This window comes from Anser cygnoides, chromosome 5 (genome assembly GCF_040182565.1).
Source record: "Anser cygnoides isolate HZ-2024a breed goose chromosome 5, Taihu_goose_T2T_genome, whole genome shotgun sequence".
Taxonomy (NCBI): domain Eukaryota; kingdom Metazoa; phylum Chordata; class Aves; order Anseriformes; family Anatidae; genus Anser; species Anser cygnoides.
The window spans coordinates 60,879,135-60,893,301 of NC_089877.1; the positions used below are offsets into that span (position 1 = coordinate 60,879,135).

The 14,167-nt window shown below is 37.9% G+C and overlaps 1 protein-coding gene across 7 annotated transcripts in view; it reads right to left on the minus strand.

Moving 5' to 3' along the window:
* Positions 1-744: 744 nt before the first annotated feature.
* Positions 745-14,167, minus strand: part of PPM1A (protein phosphatase, Mg2+/Mn2+ dependent 1A) — a 34,347-nt gene continuing 20,924 nt past the window's right edge. For 6 of the 7 annotated variants that reach the window (XM_048066269.2, XM_048066267.2, XM_048066268.2 and 3 more), the window contains 3 exons: positions 12,986-13,094; positions 10,857-10,914; positions 745-8,638 (listed from right to left, as the gene is read on the minus strand). In XM_048066269.2, coding sequence (XP_047922226.1) covers positions 8,591-8,638; positions 10,857-10,914; positions 12,986-13,094 — 215 coding nt within the window. In that variant the 3' untranslated portion in view covers positions 745-8,590. The remainder of the gene's footprint in view (positions 8,639-10,856; positions 10,915-12,985; positions 13,095-14,167) is intronic. The other variant, XM_048066273.2, reaches the window with a different exon arrangement.

Genomic DNA, 14,167 nt, shown 5'->3' on the forward strand with positions numbered 1-14,167 from the left:
AATTGTATCATAGCAAGTTCATTTTTTTTTAATCCCCAGAGAACGTTCCCTCATTTTGCTAGAAAACTCAGTAGTTTTGATTTCTAATCCTTAGAGGGATGGGGCTGAATCTTTAGAAAAGGCATTGCTCCATGTAAAAGGCAATAGCCGGATACCCTCCCACCCCCTTAGCTGCTGTAATTTGTACAGCCTATGTCAGAATCCTACCAGCTCTCTGGCTATCATAAAGACTTCAGGGAAGACAAAATGTGAACCCATAACATATAAGATCATTCTCCCTCCAAATCATACAGGTTAAAAGCAGTGTAAGGATTTATTTTATCCCTTAGCATCCTTAAATTCTACAAATTACAGAAGTCTGTCCTGCCTTTTACAGTACCGAGTCAGGACAGAAGATGCAAATATATCTCGCTCCTGTGTGACTTGGTTTTCCAAAGGTTGGGCATCCTAAGCAATCCAGAGCTCTCCTAAAAACCCCCAGCCAGGTGACTTCTGGGGAATGTCACAGCTGGAGCCAAGCTCACTGCTTGATCTTGGAATTTCAACATGTAAGGGGAAAACAGTGGAGAGGGGGATTTTTATTTCTATGACTAACCAATGATGAAAATAGGCACTTAACAGTCCGTTTTAATAGCATGAGCTTGAATTAGAAAACTGAATAAGGCCTGATACCAAGTTTGTAATTTAGTGACAGTAAAACAGACGTGAAAATGGTTTATAGCATACCACTCAAATACACACACACGATGTAATTGCCCGTTTTATTTAGTGGAATCACTTTTGTAGATTAGAAATATTTCCAATTCCCATTTACTCCAATGCAAGCCTCCACCATCAACAGGCACAACGCAGTTTGTTCAACTGATTCAAAAAGAAAAAAAAATACAATCTCAAAAGTTAAGTTAGAAACTAAGTTCACACATTTTCTTTGGGACCGGGAATCTGTACATAGTACAAAATATACATTTATTGAACTTTCTGTAAACACACAGTTTGAATTGTGTAAAACTGTAAATAGTGGGTGAACTACGTGGAGAATAATTTATTATTATATATTGTTATACATTCTACTTAAGGAAAATAGTTATGCTCTTGTATATTACTCTGTTAAATTTATAAATTCCATAACGAGGCTGTGTATTCTGCAAACATGCTTTTCAAGCTTGAATCTCTCCATTCGTAACACACATTTACACAAGTCATCAATGAAAAAGTTACACTTTCCGCAAAATAGATATAAAGAAGTCATGAATTTTCTAAAAAGACAGGCACAGCATGTCACTACAAACGAGACTCTTTTATGAGACGATGTGGAATCAACTCGGTGAGAAGACAGGTGAAAACTCTCTAATTCAGCATGTTTGTACAGAGCCTTAATAACAAGACAGATGCTAAAACCCTAAATCCCTGCTTTGAAATGTTTATAAAGCAGCCGGTTCTGGAAATCGTACTCGACTTCACACTTCTCAAATATCCCATATTCCCTGACTTGTGTCTCATATTACCCAAAGCCATTCGGTTTTGTGAGCAGTGATCTACCCGGCACGATTCACCGTGAACATTTGCGTAATTCAGCACTTCCTCTAAAAACTAGATTCCTGGCACCAAAGAGTTAGATCCGGTTAATAAACACAACTCAACTCTTGGTACTCAAGGTCATTGTGAGTCATACCACCACATACAGCATACAATTAAATGTATGCTAGGGAACCCCAGCTGCCAGCATCCAAGTGTCTACGCGGCACGAACCAGCAGAACGCGTGGTAACGGGCACTGCAGCATCCCACACGCGGGGACTATTGCATAATGCCCAGCTTCCAATGCACACATCTGGAAATTTCAGCCTGCAGCAGACTTGAATCTAGCGTCAACCACTCAGTAAGAATAAAAGCTCCCCTAAAAATGCCGGTAGGCCCATTACTCGACATGGAAGCAATGCTGTGTGTATTCAGCGCTTGTATTCCTAGAGGCTTTGCGCCTCATTGCTTTCCCATCCAGGTAACTCATTTTGGATTCCATCCTTTTATCTGTTTTTTAAAGCCAAAAGCATTACATGAAAGACTGAACCCCTTAAATAATGCCCCTCTGCTGTTTTACAAGAAAAAAACCTGTTGATTTACACCTTCAAAGAATTAGGACTTTGTTACTTCCAATTAACCTACTATTTTGCTTTAAGATGGTCCCTTCTTCCTCTTTGGCTTTGAAAAGCTTTTTCAAAACCAAAACAGAATAAATATTATATTTCTCTTTAATTACAACAGAATTAGGACAGTTTAAGCTCCAACAATACTCGTGCAAACTTTATATACTGCGAGTGATGCCCCATCCACATCAGCAGGCTGTGAAGTGTACGCCTGATTTTCCCAAGATCATCTTAATTCAGTTTTCCCTTGTAGTTCAAACAAAAATATTGTGCTTCAGCCTGAAATCCCAACAGTGAAAATGAAATTGGCTACTCATGTTTCCACTGCTCAGATTGAGTTGAATTCAGTAATACAAGTGAAATTAAACTCTGAAGACCTCAGTCTACAGGTATCAATAGAAGTAAAAGGATGTAATGTTTTCTGACCTGCCAGTCTCAGTTTTCTCATTTTTCTTCACAAAGATATTTCTCAAAAGAAACAACAATGACATCTCCTTCACTCTGAAGGCTTACTCACAATATGTATCAAGTCCTGTCTACTTTAGCTGCACAAAACCACATGCTCCCACCAGCTCTTCAGAACCATACAGTTAATGGAAGCAAAAATGAATTTCAGTTTTGGCTCAATGTTATTGAGTGAGCTGAGAAGTACTGATGTAGTGCTCTTAAAGAAAAATGCTGCTATCTGACATAGCACTCACCCTTGCAAACAAATTACTAGTTGCGCAGTAGTAAGGACCATTGGTTTTCTTTTTCTTTTTTTTTTTTTTTTAATTTAAACAACAAAAAAAGCAGATGCCTAGCGATACTTTAAAAAGCGTTCGGGCTTGGATCAATATGAGTTAAACATAAAAATCTGGCTAGGTTAAAACAATATATGCTGTAGAAATCTGACCTACCATCCCATTTCTACTGAAGTTTTGAAACTTTCAGAGTGGAAATATTTCATTAGTTCTATAAAAGGCATTCTTTAAGTTAACCCCACTTTTCCAAACTTTGTGGCTGCAAAGGTTGGTATTTTTTGCTGTTTTATTTAAAGCAGTCTTCCCTTATAGCCCTTTTCCTAAGACACCATTATTACTCCTGGTCTCTTAGCTTGGAAGCAAAGACTTTTCTTATAGAAGTATCTACACAACGGGGAAAAATGTTTCACTGCTATGCAGAAGGAATATCAAATGAAAACATAGATAAAGCAAGGAATAGGCATAAAACCCAGCCCACTGTAGGTCTACAACTAAGACACAATCAGATTAAAGTGCCAGACTGTTTCATGTACTAAAAGTAAGTCGTAGAAATATTTGTAGATTTTCCTGGAAACTGTTTTTCAGCAGGAGATGATGTAATCTCTACTTTTAGCATGCTCCGTGTTCTTTTCTACTTGAAAGCTTTTAGTGATCCATGGGTGTAATGAAAAGCTTTACATTTTCCTACAGCTTCTTGAGCTTCTGGGACGAAATGTCGCAGCCCAGTTGACCACTATCTCATTTACAAAGCAACAGCGGTATGAAGCAAAATAAACGTACAAGAAGCTTCAGAAGGCACAAGCCTGAGACCTGCAGACTGTGCAAGCCCTCCGCAGAGGCAGCTCAGGAAAAGCTCAGCCAAAGAGCAGATTCTCTGGTCAACACCCATGGACTGGTCAGTCCAAAGTACTCAGCCCAGGTTGTTACCTTCCAATTTTGCTCCATTTTTGCACTGCTTTATTGGCTCACGTTGGGAATCACATGCATTTTATGCACTACAGCATCCTAGAAATTCACATGTGGACCCTCTTTTTTCCACATAGAGTTAAAAATCTATTCAGCCAAGTAGAGAATTTACACCCTGTGATGGCGTATGAAGGCTTGGGTCATGATCATACATAGCTGTAGGAACAAGGAGCTACACCAGTTATCTTGAAGACATTTTTACACCTCAAGAAGCTTGGCACAGAATAGCAATTCCATTTCCTACAGAAAACTGTAAAATATAGCTCTATATCTCTCCATAGTTTTGCTGTTTCTTAACCTAAGCAAGATACATCAGGTTTGTATTAAAACCCTGCGTTTGCCAAATGAGGAGGAAAAGGGTAACATTTAATTAAAGGTTAGCCTGTTTCAGAGAGGGCCAACTTTAAATATCAAGAAATTTAAATATACCAAGTCATTTGTGCATAGAGCAATTCAGGAACGTGTACGTAGAAACTGAGGTGAATACCTTGGCATGATGAAATCCTGATGTACATTTAAATAAGGTAAACTCTGACAGCCATGTCATTAATCTAATTGTGACAGCCATGCTAACTATCTCTTAAGACGGAGCTACATACACATAGAGACAGCCAACAAAAAGCAAGTCTGTCAGCATGGAACTCACATACAAGACATTAAAATCAAAGTTTCACGATTCCAGTTTTAAGAAAAACAACAGTGACCAAAATAAAACGTTTAAGTACAGTGTGGAGAAAGATCTGCAAAGGTTTTGATACTCCCTACACAGGCCCATTGCTTATCCGCGCTTTGGGAGTGTTTTCCGTAACTGTGGCAGAAGAGGTGGTGCAAGCATTCCTTCGCTCACAGCCTCGTCCTCGCCCCATGTCTTGCCCTGTGCTAGCACTGGGTAGCTGGAATATCACTTTGTCCGGCTGAGAGTACAGATTTTCTTTTCTGGTCCTAGCTGCATTGCCACAGAAGCGCTACTGCTGGCACAAGAAGGGCAGTGGAAACAGACATGTAGCAATAGTTCGGTCTTGGTATAAATTGACCATGAAACTACATCCTGAGTTCATAAATGATTTAAAAAAATGCAATAGGAAGTCTATGCTACCTCAGTGTAACAAGATGAGATTCCTAGCAGGGAATGAATTGCAGTGAAAACCGTTCCCCAATTTGGTTAAATCACCCTGATGATTCCAATTCTTGAACTAAGCAACATGGCTCAGATCTAACCTATACAGTTGAGACAGTATCAGTTTTGTGACAGTTTAATTGACATTCAAGTCAGCATCGTAAGTAGGTGTTAAAATGATTAGCTTTGGCACCTGCGTGAACTGTCAAGGTCAGTGCTACCATTACTCATCTGCTGTTTAACATTCTTCAGGCATCCTGCTAGTAGGAGACAATCTAGGATTACCCCAATTCAGCAGTTTCATGACAAGTAGATGGAATTTCTCTCTCCGATTCTCACTTCTGATGGAAGATTAAAACAAGTGATGGCCATGCATCAAGGCCTATACCACCTGCTGACCAGGCAAGAGCAGCCACCAGAAAGGCCCCGGCTCCACGACTCACCACACGCGCCAGGACTCCGCCGATACAACAGGTTTACAAGGCCTTGCAAGTCTAGGACCCCGCTTAACGTAATTCAGTTTAGCTAATCCAACACTGGTTCTAGGACATTTTAGAAAGCCTCTGTCTTGAGCACATTTCAATGCTGAATTAGTGAGAATTGTTTGAAAGGTCTATAAAGCAGAACAGGTAATTTTCCCAGAATGATCAGTGAAACATTTAATCTGACTGTAACAAAACTCACAGAAACTGAAGCCAGTGAAGCCGTCAAATGTAGAAGGAAAACAAAATTGCATGGCATACGAAGTGAAGTAGCTTTACAAATATCATTTCCTTTTAAAAAAAACAAGCAAATTGGGACCATCCTAGTTGAACATGTATTTAAAAATACATCTTTTAACATCACAGAATTTTCATTTTTGTCACACAGGAATAGTTTTCCATGAGGGAAATAAATAGCACACAATACTTCAAAAAAAAAAATTGCTGCCTTGCCCCTGAGGTGCTAATGTTTTTAGCAATTAACAAAAAGTTTCTGGTGCAAGAAGGAGATGCACAAAGGTGCAAAAGTGCCTTTTTCTTTTCAGAGCAGTGAAAAGTACAGCTTGCCTCTTTTCTAGGATGCTTTATATACTTAATATTTTGTAATCAAACTCTGTATCTAAAATGGCAGTGTTTACGCATTCATAATAGATTCAGTGCTCTGACCTCATCAAAATGCTGCACGTAGGTGGTAGGGAGAAAGGCCTGAAACGGGCTTTCTTTTGCTACCCTCAAACCTAGTTACAGCACCTGCAGCAATAGCAGAATTATTTTCTTCCTAACCTTTAGGAGACCTCATAGGAAGAGGCTTCAAAACACATCATTTGTCACTGAGACACTTTAAGTGATTATGGTTTGAAGTATGGCTTTTCACACCACAGTTTTGCTTCTGATTCTCAAAGTTTAAAACTCAAAGTTTCCACAGTCCAGTTCAACGTTTTGCTGTTTCCAAAACTAAACTTTAGTCTCTATGAAAAAGGACAGAACTTTATCTGCCTAGTCCTAAACTGAGTTTAGCTTTTTGCACTAATACGCCATGTATTAAATACGCTTGTTAATTAGGTGCCTGTGAAGCTATAACTTAACATTATTATAGTTTTGCACTCTACAACAAAATTAGACATTTTAAGCATTTATTCATAGGTAGGTAAGGAACTGGTTCTTTAAGCAAAAATTGCTATAAATTTATAAATACAAATAGTGCTTATGTTTTCTTCATTCATGCTTGAACAGATTACAAACTGAATACAATGAAGTTACGTTTTAAGCACCCCACATAGACAAGAGGGATAAAAGAAAAGTTTGCTGGTATATACTATACTTAGTTCCAAGACACTATAAGTTACTTTTTCACTGTTCAGTGTTCCCTAACTCTGCATTAGTTTTAAGGCTATATATACAAATATGTATATTTCAAAGTTAGGGAAAGACAAATATAGCAAAATGCATTGTACTACATTTTCCTATCAAAAAGTAATTATACACCACATCTTGATTCTGTTTAACCGCAGTAAATGTTACAATCTACTTGTTTTACTGATTTTCCTTTTGGGGAATCTGCCTACTAAATGAGTAAACTACATATTAAATACAATATTCTCAACCAAAAAGACAACACAAGGTGCACAAAACAGCAGTTTTGCAAACACGACTGACTTGAAAACTTAATTTTGCATGTTCAATGGGAGAAAGCTAGGCTTAAATCAAATTAGTTTATTATCTTATAAAATTTTAAATTAGAATTTTAAACAACGAACAGTTAAATATTGTCAACATGCTATATCTCAAATCACAAGTACTGTTTAACCACTAGTCTCTCATTCTAAGTAAGTGGGTCAATTAAAAACACACACCATAAAACGTTAAAGATTGTCAGGCTTTGACAAATGTATTTTTATCAAACAGTAGGCAAATTCAAACCAATGCACATCTTCAGTGGGGAGAAAAAAAGCCTGAAAAAACCCACACTCGTAAAAAATAGGGTAACATTAATCCCACTTCATCCTCTAGCATATGGCTATGTCTTGGGCAGTAATTAAAATTCTTCCCATTTTAAAAATGGGCTACCAATTAATAAAAATATTCTTCCACATGTAAAATATCATTTACAATGGCACTGACATTTCAAAAGGCAGGAAAAAAGGAATTACACATTTATGGAAAAATTTCTTGTTTGTTAAACCAAGCTTTATTGATAAAATGGAATTCAGAGTATTTTACTTGGAACAGCAGCAGACCCAGCCAATCAGTATTGTAAAAATGCTGCAGACTCCTACTGTATGTAGAAAGCTGCCTGTTCGTGCTCAGTGATTAGTAGTTTCAGGTAAGGGTTAATGAAAAAAGAGGTGCAAAGAATCAAGGCATTCTAATCCCAAGGTTCATATGCGTATGAACACGATACTATTAATAGGGCATGATTCAACTCCCACTGAAGTCAAAATCGGAACTCCCTTTAACTCAATGTGAGAGCAGGAGTGCCTCCAAGAAAATGAGATAAGTTTGTTGAAGAAAGTGCACTACTCTTTGCTGTTCTTCCTTTGCCGAGCAAATTCACACACTGATTCCTGGCAAGTTGCCCACGAGTTCAGCTTTCGTATAAAACGAGAAGTTATCTTTACAGTTTTGTGCACCTCTTGAGCACCTAGCTGGCTAGGCTGCTGCTCCTTGCAATCCAAAACCACAACATGAATTTAAAGGGTATATATATATTGTTGCATCACACAAGCCAAACATTTCTTCTAACCTTTATAGTGATTTAAAGCAATTCATAATTAAATATGAGCATTTTGTACAAAGACAATTGCACTTTACAAAAACAAAATCATACAACATAAATTGCTGGAGTCTGATTTACAACATGAATTATGGTTTGAAATCACGTTTACAGAAGTCTGTTTTACAAAAAAGATCAGTTCCTGGGCTAGATGTCGTACTGCTGTAGTTTTCTGCTGTAGTCACTCTCACCAACACATCATATTCCCTTCTTTAATTAATATTGAGGATGGATGTTAAGAAGGGTCACTGAGGTTGGGCTGCACTTTCATTTGAAGGATGAAACATGAACTCCACAGCTAGATGAGCAGTTTTACCACATATCATCAGTTGAGGCAGAATCCTTAAAGAAAAAAGAAGGAACCCTTTAAAGTCTGGAGTGCCCATAGTTACAGCAGTTTCTGGATAATCCAGACTGAAAAGGGAAAAAGAAACTTAAATCATTTTAGGAGCTTGTTTTCTCTCCCCTTTCAGAAACAGCAGAAATAACATTCACAAACATCTAAAAAACCATACATTTAATTAATGAAGCACTAAGGTAAAAAAAGGTTTCAAAATCTGACCAAATGTTTTCTAAAATGCTTACCAATCCTCATAATAACATCCCAGGAACAATATTTAAAAGCACTCCCAGAATAGTTAGAAGTAATACAAAAGGGATACACTTATTACACAGGTCTGTCAAAACAGCAGGATGTGCCTCATACTTTTTCTTTTTATCATTACCATCCTTTGTGAATTCGGTCCTTCCTCACTGCATAGGAAGACAGTCATCAACTGACACCTTATTTTAATTCAGATGAATTTTACTACTTATAATTTAAGTTTAAATAGAGAAGTGTAGTTTTGGTAACTGCAGGAAACCCTGACTTTTGATTGTAATAAAACTGCAAGAAGAAATCACAAAAATTCCCTAACATAAAAAAAATAGAGACATGTCATACTCTAAGTCATAACTGTATGTCTACACTGTGGGGCATTACATCCATGCATCCAATATCTGAGTATCCCTAAAATTTGGCCTATTTAGGTCCAAAGACAATAGTGGATCTTGTATAGCTGAAAAATGAAATCACACTGAAAACTGTTTAACTGACTCCTGCTATCAGTTAAAAAAAAAAATCCTAGTACAAATCAAATAGTTAAGTTCTAGTGGTTTTTAATCCATTTACTTTTGTGTCCATTTCCTGTTCTCTCATTTAGATAAAGCTGAATATAGAACAATCTAACAGCCTCATTTCCATCACGTTGGGTACGTACGTTAACACCACAGCTAAGAAGTGTGACCACAGCTCAGTAGCTGAAGCAGAAGTTAAGTCAGCAGCACAGGCAGCAGAGCAAGCTGCTATGTACAGCAATCTTTGGTTGTTCCAGCATGGCATGTTACCTTCCCCTAATAACTAAGAGACATGATGGGCTTTAACAACAGTCTCTGCTGGTGCTTCCATAACGACACTTCCCCATCGTTACTGAGACTGCAGGAGGTAGAAATATTACTCTTCTTTGGAAGCACTGCCTTACTGATTCCTTTCAAAGGAAAGAGGCTAATTAAGTCTCTAGCAATGCCACATATGACAATTTTTTAGCATTAACTTTCTGCACCCTTCATTCAAACTTGCACAGAGAATTCATTACAAACCCAAAAGAACAGTTGGCATGGAGGTGTAGTAAAAAAGCCAAGATCACTAAAATTACTCTTTGCAAGAGTACCACCTCCAGATTTTCCTTCAAGACCAGAAGTAGCAAAGGAGAACCATTATATGAAAGACTAAAATGGCTATGTTTGTTCCAATTGCAAGGATGAAGAATAAAAGCAGCAGTGAGTAAAAATGCAGGAGCTGCATGCCAGCTATTCACTATGCAAATTTCTGAATCCAACTTGACAACATCACCACAAAACAAAGTTTACTGTACATTCACGGAGCAGTAACTTACTACAGAATATATTTTGAATATAAAGCATCCTCCTTCAGCCAGTATTAAGGAACTGTTATACTAAAGGTATCGTGACGACGGCCAAACAAACAGAAGCACTCGGTTGTAAAGCCAGTGCACAACTTCACGTTTGGAGGCATTTTACTTTATGTCACATCTAAGCACATAAGTAATTTTTGCTGAAAGGTAAATCATGAAGTAAATACTACTTTATGAAGTAAAGCACTTTCAGTGACTGAACATTATTCCCAATAACCTAAATGTAACTGAGATCACTGTTCATATTTTAGAGTTGTTCCCTCCATCACCCTGACATTGGTTCCTAACAGATCACTGACATACAAGAACCTAAACCATATGCTTGCTGTAAGTCTTAGTAAGAGAGTGCTTCCCACAGCATTTGGAAAATGTATATACCCTTAGAACAGAGAGTTATAAATCCAGGCAGGATTCACATCACAAAATTCCAGAAAACCAGCAAGTCAACTAGGCTGAAGTTCTGAGACTACCATCAGCAGAAAGCATCAGAAAACAACCATAAAACAAAGCCCAAAGAGAAAGAGCACAAGAAGGTTATCACTTTTGGGGGGAAGGGGTTTTCTAACCAAGAAACAGCAAACTTAAAAAAAAAAACAACAACAAAACCCAACTGAAATTACTGGGGTCAGAGGAAAGAATGCAGGGGAAAAGATACTTACAGTATCATCATTCCTGTAGGGGTTCAGTCTGTTATAAACAGCTTCAATCACACTCCGTCTAGAGGGAACAAGAAATTAAAGAAACAACAAGATTTTAAGGCTCTTTTTAAAATCAAAATCCCCAAGCAAAACTGCAATTTCAGATGCAAACTTTTAAAGGTTTCAAATTCACAGGACCAAGTTTACTGCAAGTCACCGTTAAGTGTCATTAAACATAGCTATCACAGTCCTTTAAAGCCTTTATGAAAAACAAGGCTGGATAGCACTCTGCATTCAGAACAAGAAGAGCACAGACATTCAGATGAGGCCGCAGTGCTGTTTGGTGGTATGTCTCTGAGGCTTTGGAAGCGGGCATCTGAGTACGTGATAGGAGTTGAATGCCATGGCGTTTGTGTGCCCAATGAATACTGCAGTAGCACCTTCGGATATTATGACGCCTCCAGAGGGTTTCAAGAATAGGATTTCTTGAAAACTGATACACAAAAAAATAAGGGAGGCTGAAGGAAGAGGAAGCCTCTGCCTTGCCCAGCACATAAGGAATAAATTTTGGAGGGGGAGCCGGAAAGAAAGAAGGGAGCAAAAGGGAAGAGCCACAGACGGGACTTCAAAAGCAATTTTCTTCCAGATAGCCTATTCGCAGAACCAAGTATGACAAAGCAGCAAACTACAACTGTGATAGAAAACAAACCTCAAAAACGCTTCTTAAATGCTCATGAATACATGCAGAGGAATCACAAAGGAGTGTTTTAGAAGAAAAAAGCAGATGACAGGCTTTATAATCATCCTGCAACAATGAGAAGTCAAGAGCTATCAGGCAGCAGTATAAACATCACAGTGAATCTAGTGAATGATTATACAGCACGGAAGAAGAGGTTGAATTTAAAGCAATAAAACAAGCAATTATACACAAAGTATATTGCACGTATGAACTGGAAAGCTGTTCTCATCTTTCAGCAACAGGTATCTTTGATCCTAAATAAAGCCAAGTTTTTGAAAAGCACTGTTTTCCTTCCAAATTGTCATTACTGCTTTGAGTTACGCTAACATCCAATTAAATCCATACTTCTGTCAATCTCTATTCAAGCTAGCATCACTAAAGCACATAATCACACGGAAGTCAATTGCTTCAGTGACCTCCGCACTTCCCCGCAACCATGATGCTAGAGCCAGCCAAAGGAGCTCGAGATAAACAATTTGTGTGCCATCTTTCATGAATAACTGACTCATTGATACTTCAAGATGACTGCAACACATCCTAAATAGGTGTTACTATTATATATAAAACAGCAATCTCTTTTACTAGTTAATATAAGAACAAGTTTGTAGAAGTCATCCTTACAACTCAGTCATCATTTACTCACTTCTGTGCCCACAGACCATGTTTTGGCGTAATAATACAAAATTATACTCTGAAGTATTAAAAATAGACTGTCCACAGCACATGTGCTCAATCTGCACGGTACAGGTTCATGAATAATCTTTTGAACCAAAAAGCACTTGGTGGGCAAATGAGCTAAGTACATCTCTCCCTTAAGTGCTGAACATCTATTTATGAGACACAGCACCAGCCCTGAACTCAAGGACAAAGCCAGCCTATTTAAAGTTTTAAATATAACACTCTACTTAACTTCGATAGACTTCTATGGATTTTTCGTATTTGTCACAAGCAGAGAGATGCATAAGCAAACTTTCAAGCAATGACAATAGTGCCTTAGCTGCAAACAAGAAAAACTGCCAAGCAAAACATCGTATGCACGTCTTCCTGAAGTGCAGAACCACATCTCCAAGTAGCTACTACAGTCAGTGCATTGTTTTTGCATCTTCAAACACAACCTCCCACCCAGAAAACCCAGTTAATTACAAAAAAAACAAAGACACTCAGGCCACCCTTAAAAAAAACCCTTCCCCAAACTACATTTTGACGTTTAGTTTTAGCAGCGATTGACAACTTAACTCTGTTCTTGTGCTGTCCCTTCTCATTCAGAGCAATTCAATAATCAGAATTAGAGAACAGATCATCTTTTGTACTGCACCCTTTCTTCCCTCCCCCCACTTTTAAGAGTGGCCTTAATGTTAAGTTTAAATAAAATAAAATAAAAAACAACACATTTACATTGATGTGAACTCACTTGCTTGCCAATTCACCCCCTGGCGGGAGGTTTGGGATGCTCTCAGTTGCTAACGTACGCATCACATGGACTAAGTCTGGTACTCCTTCACCCTGCTTCTTTATGATCTCTGGGAATCAGAAGTACTTTTTTTGTAAGTGCAGTCCAAATTTAACTTAAAAAGATTGAAACACTCAGTTTTATAAAAAGGCAGCTTAACTTCTGTTAATATAAGAAATCAATGACAGACCAGACTCAACATGGTAAACGTTAACTTTGGTTCAGTGAGAAAAAGAACCTGCGATGGTTTTGACACAAGATATCCTGCTGTTAACATGCATAATGGTTTTAGAAACACACAGCTACCTAATACACGTGGAAACAATTTCTTTAATGGCTTTCCTACTGTACCATTATTTTATCTTCCCCACAAAATGCAATGGGCATGAGGCAAATATTAACATCAGCTTTATCACTGCAATAGAAGGTAAAAGATTATCGCCATCATACAAAACACAGTATTTTCAAGAAACGAAAGTTCATACACATGAAAAATAACTCCTGTGGCTGTATGTGTATAAGCCAGTACTTGTACCTTACCGCATGACCACAACATGCAAACGTTAGGAACTATTATGTACAAATTAAAAGCCAGGGACATCAGAGTTAAGAGACAGCTCCATCCTTCACTCAACTCGGGGAACGTGTGACTACTGGGCAGTTATTTAAAGCTGATCCACTCCAACTTCTGGCTGAAGAGAGACTGTTCTGTAGCCACAGTCACATTTGTTAGGGAATTAGTTCTTTAATTTTATTCTTAGACCTGTTTTTGTTTTTTTGTTTTTAAAGCAGTAAGCACACAATTTTATTTGAACTCTCAAGAGATTTCACTGTACCACTCCTGGAAAGATTCTCTTTAAGTAGGGATTTTATGAAATTTTAAAAAGTAACTTTTAAAAAATGCATCTCATCAGGTCTTCCGTAAACAAGAGCTCAGAAATGAGATGAATTAAGACTTGGCACTGTTGATCTTCAAGTGAATACTGCAGCCCACATACAATGAGCACGTGTGCATATATACACGTGTATATACACACACACACGAGTACACACACTATTCTTCATGTCAGAAAGTATTTATACAACTTGAAGAGTGGTTGGAACTCATCAGTACCAAACACTTTAGCATTCAGTTTTTACCCT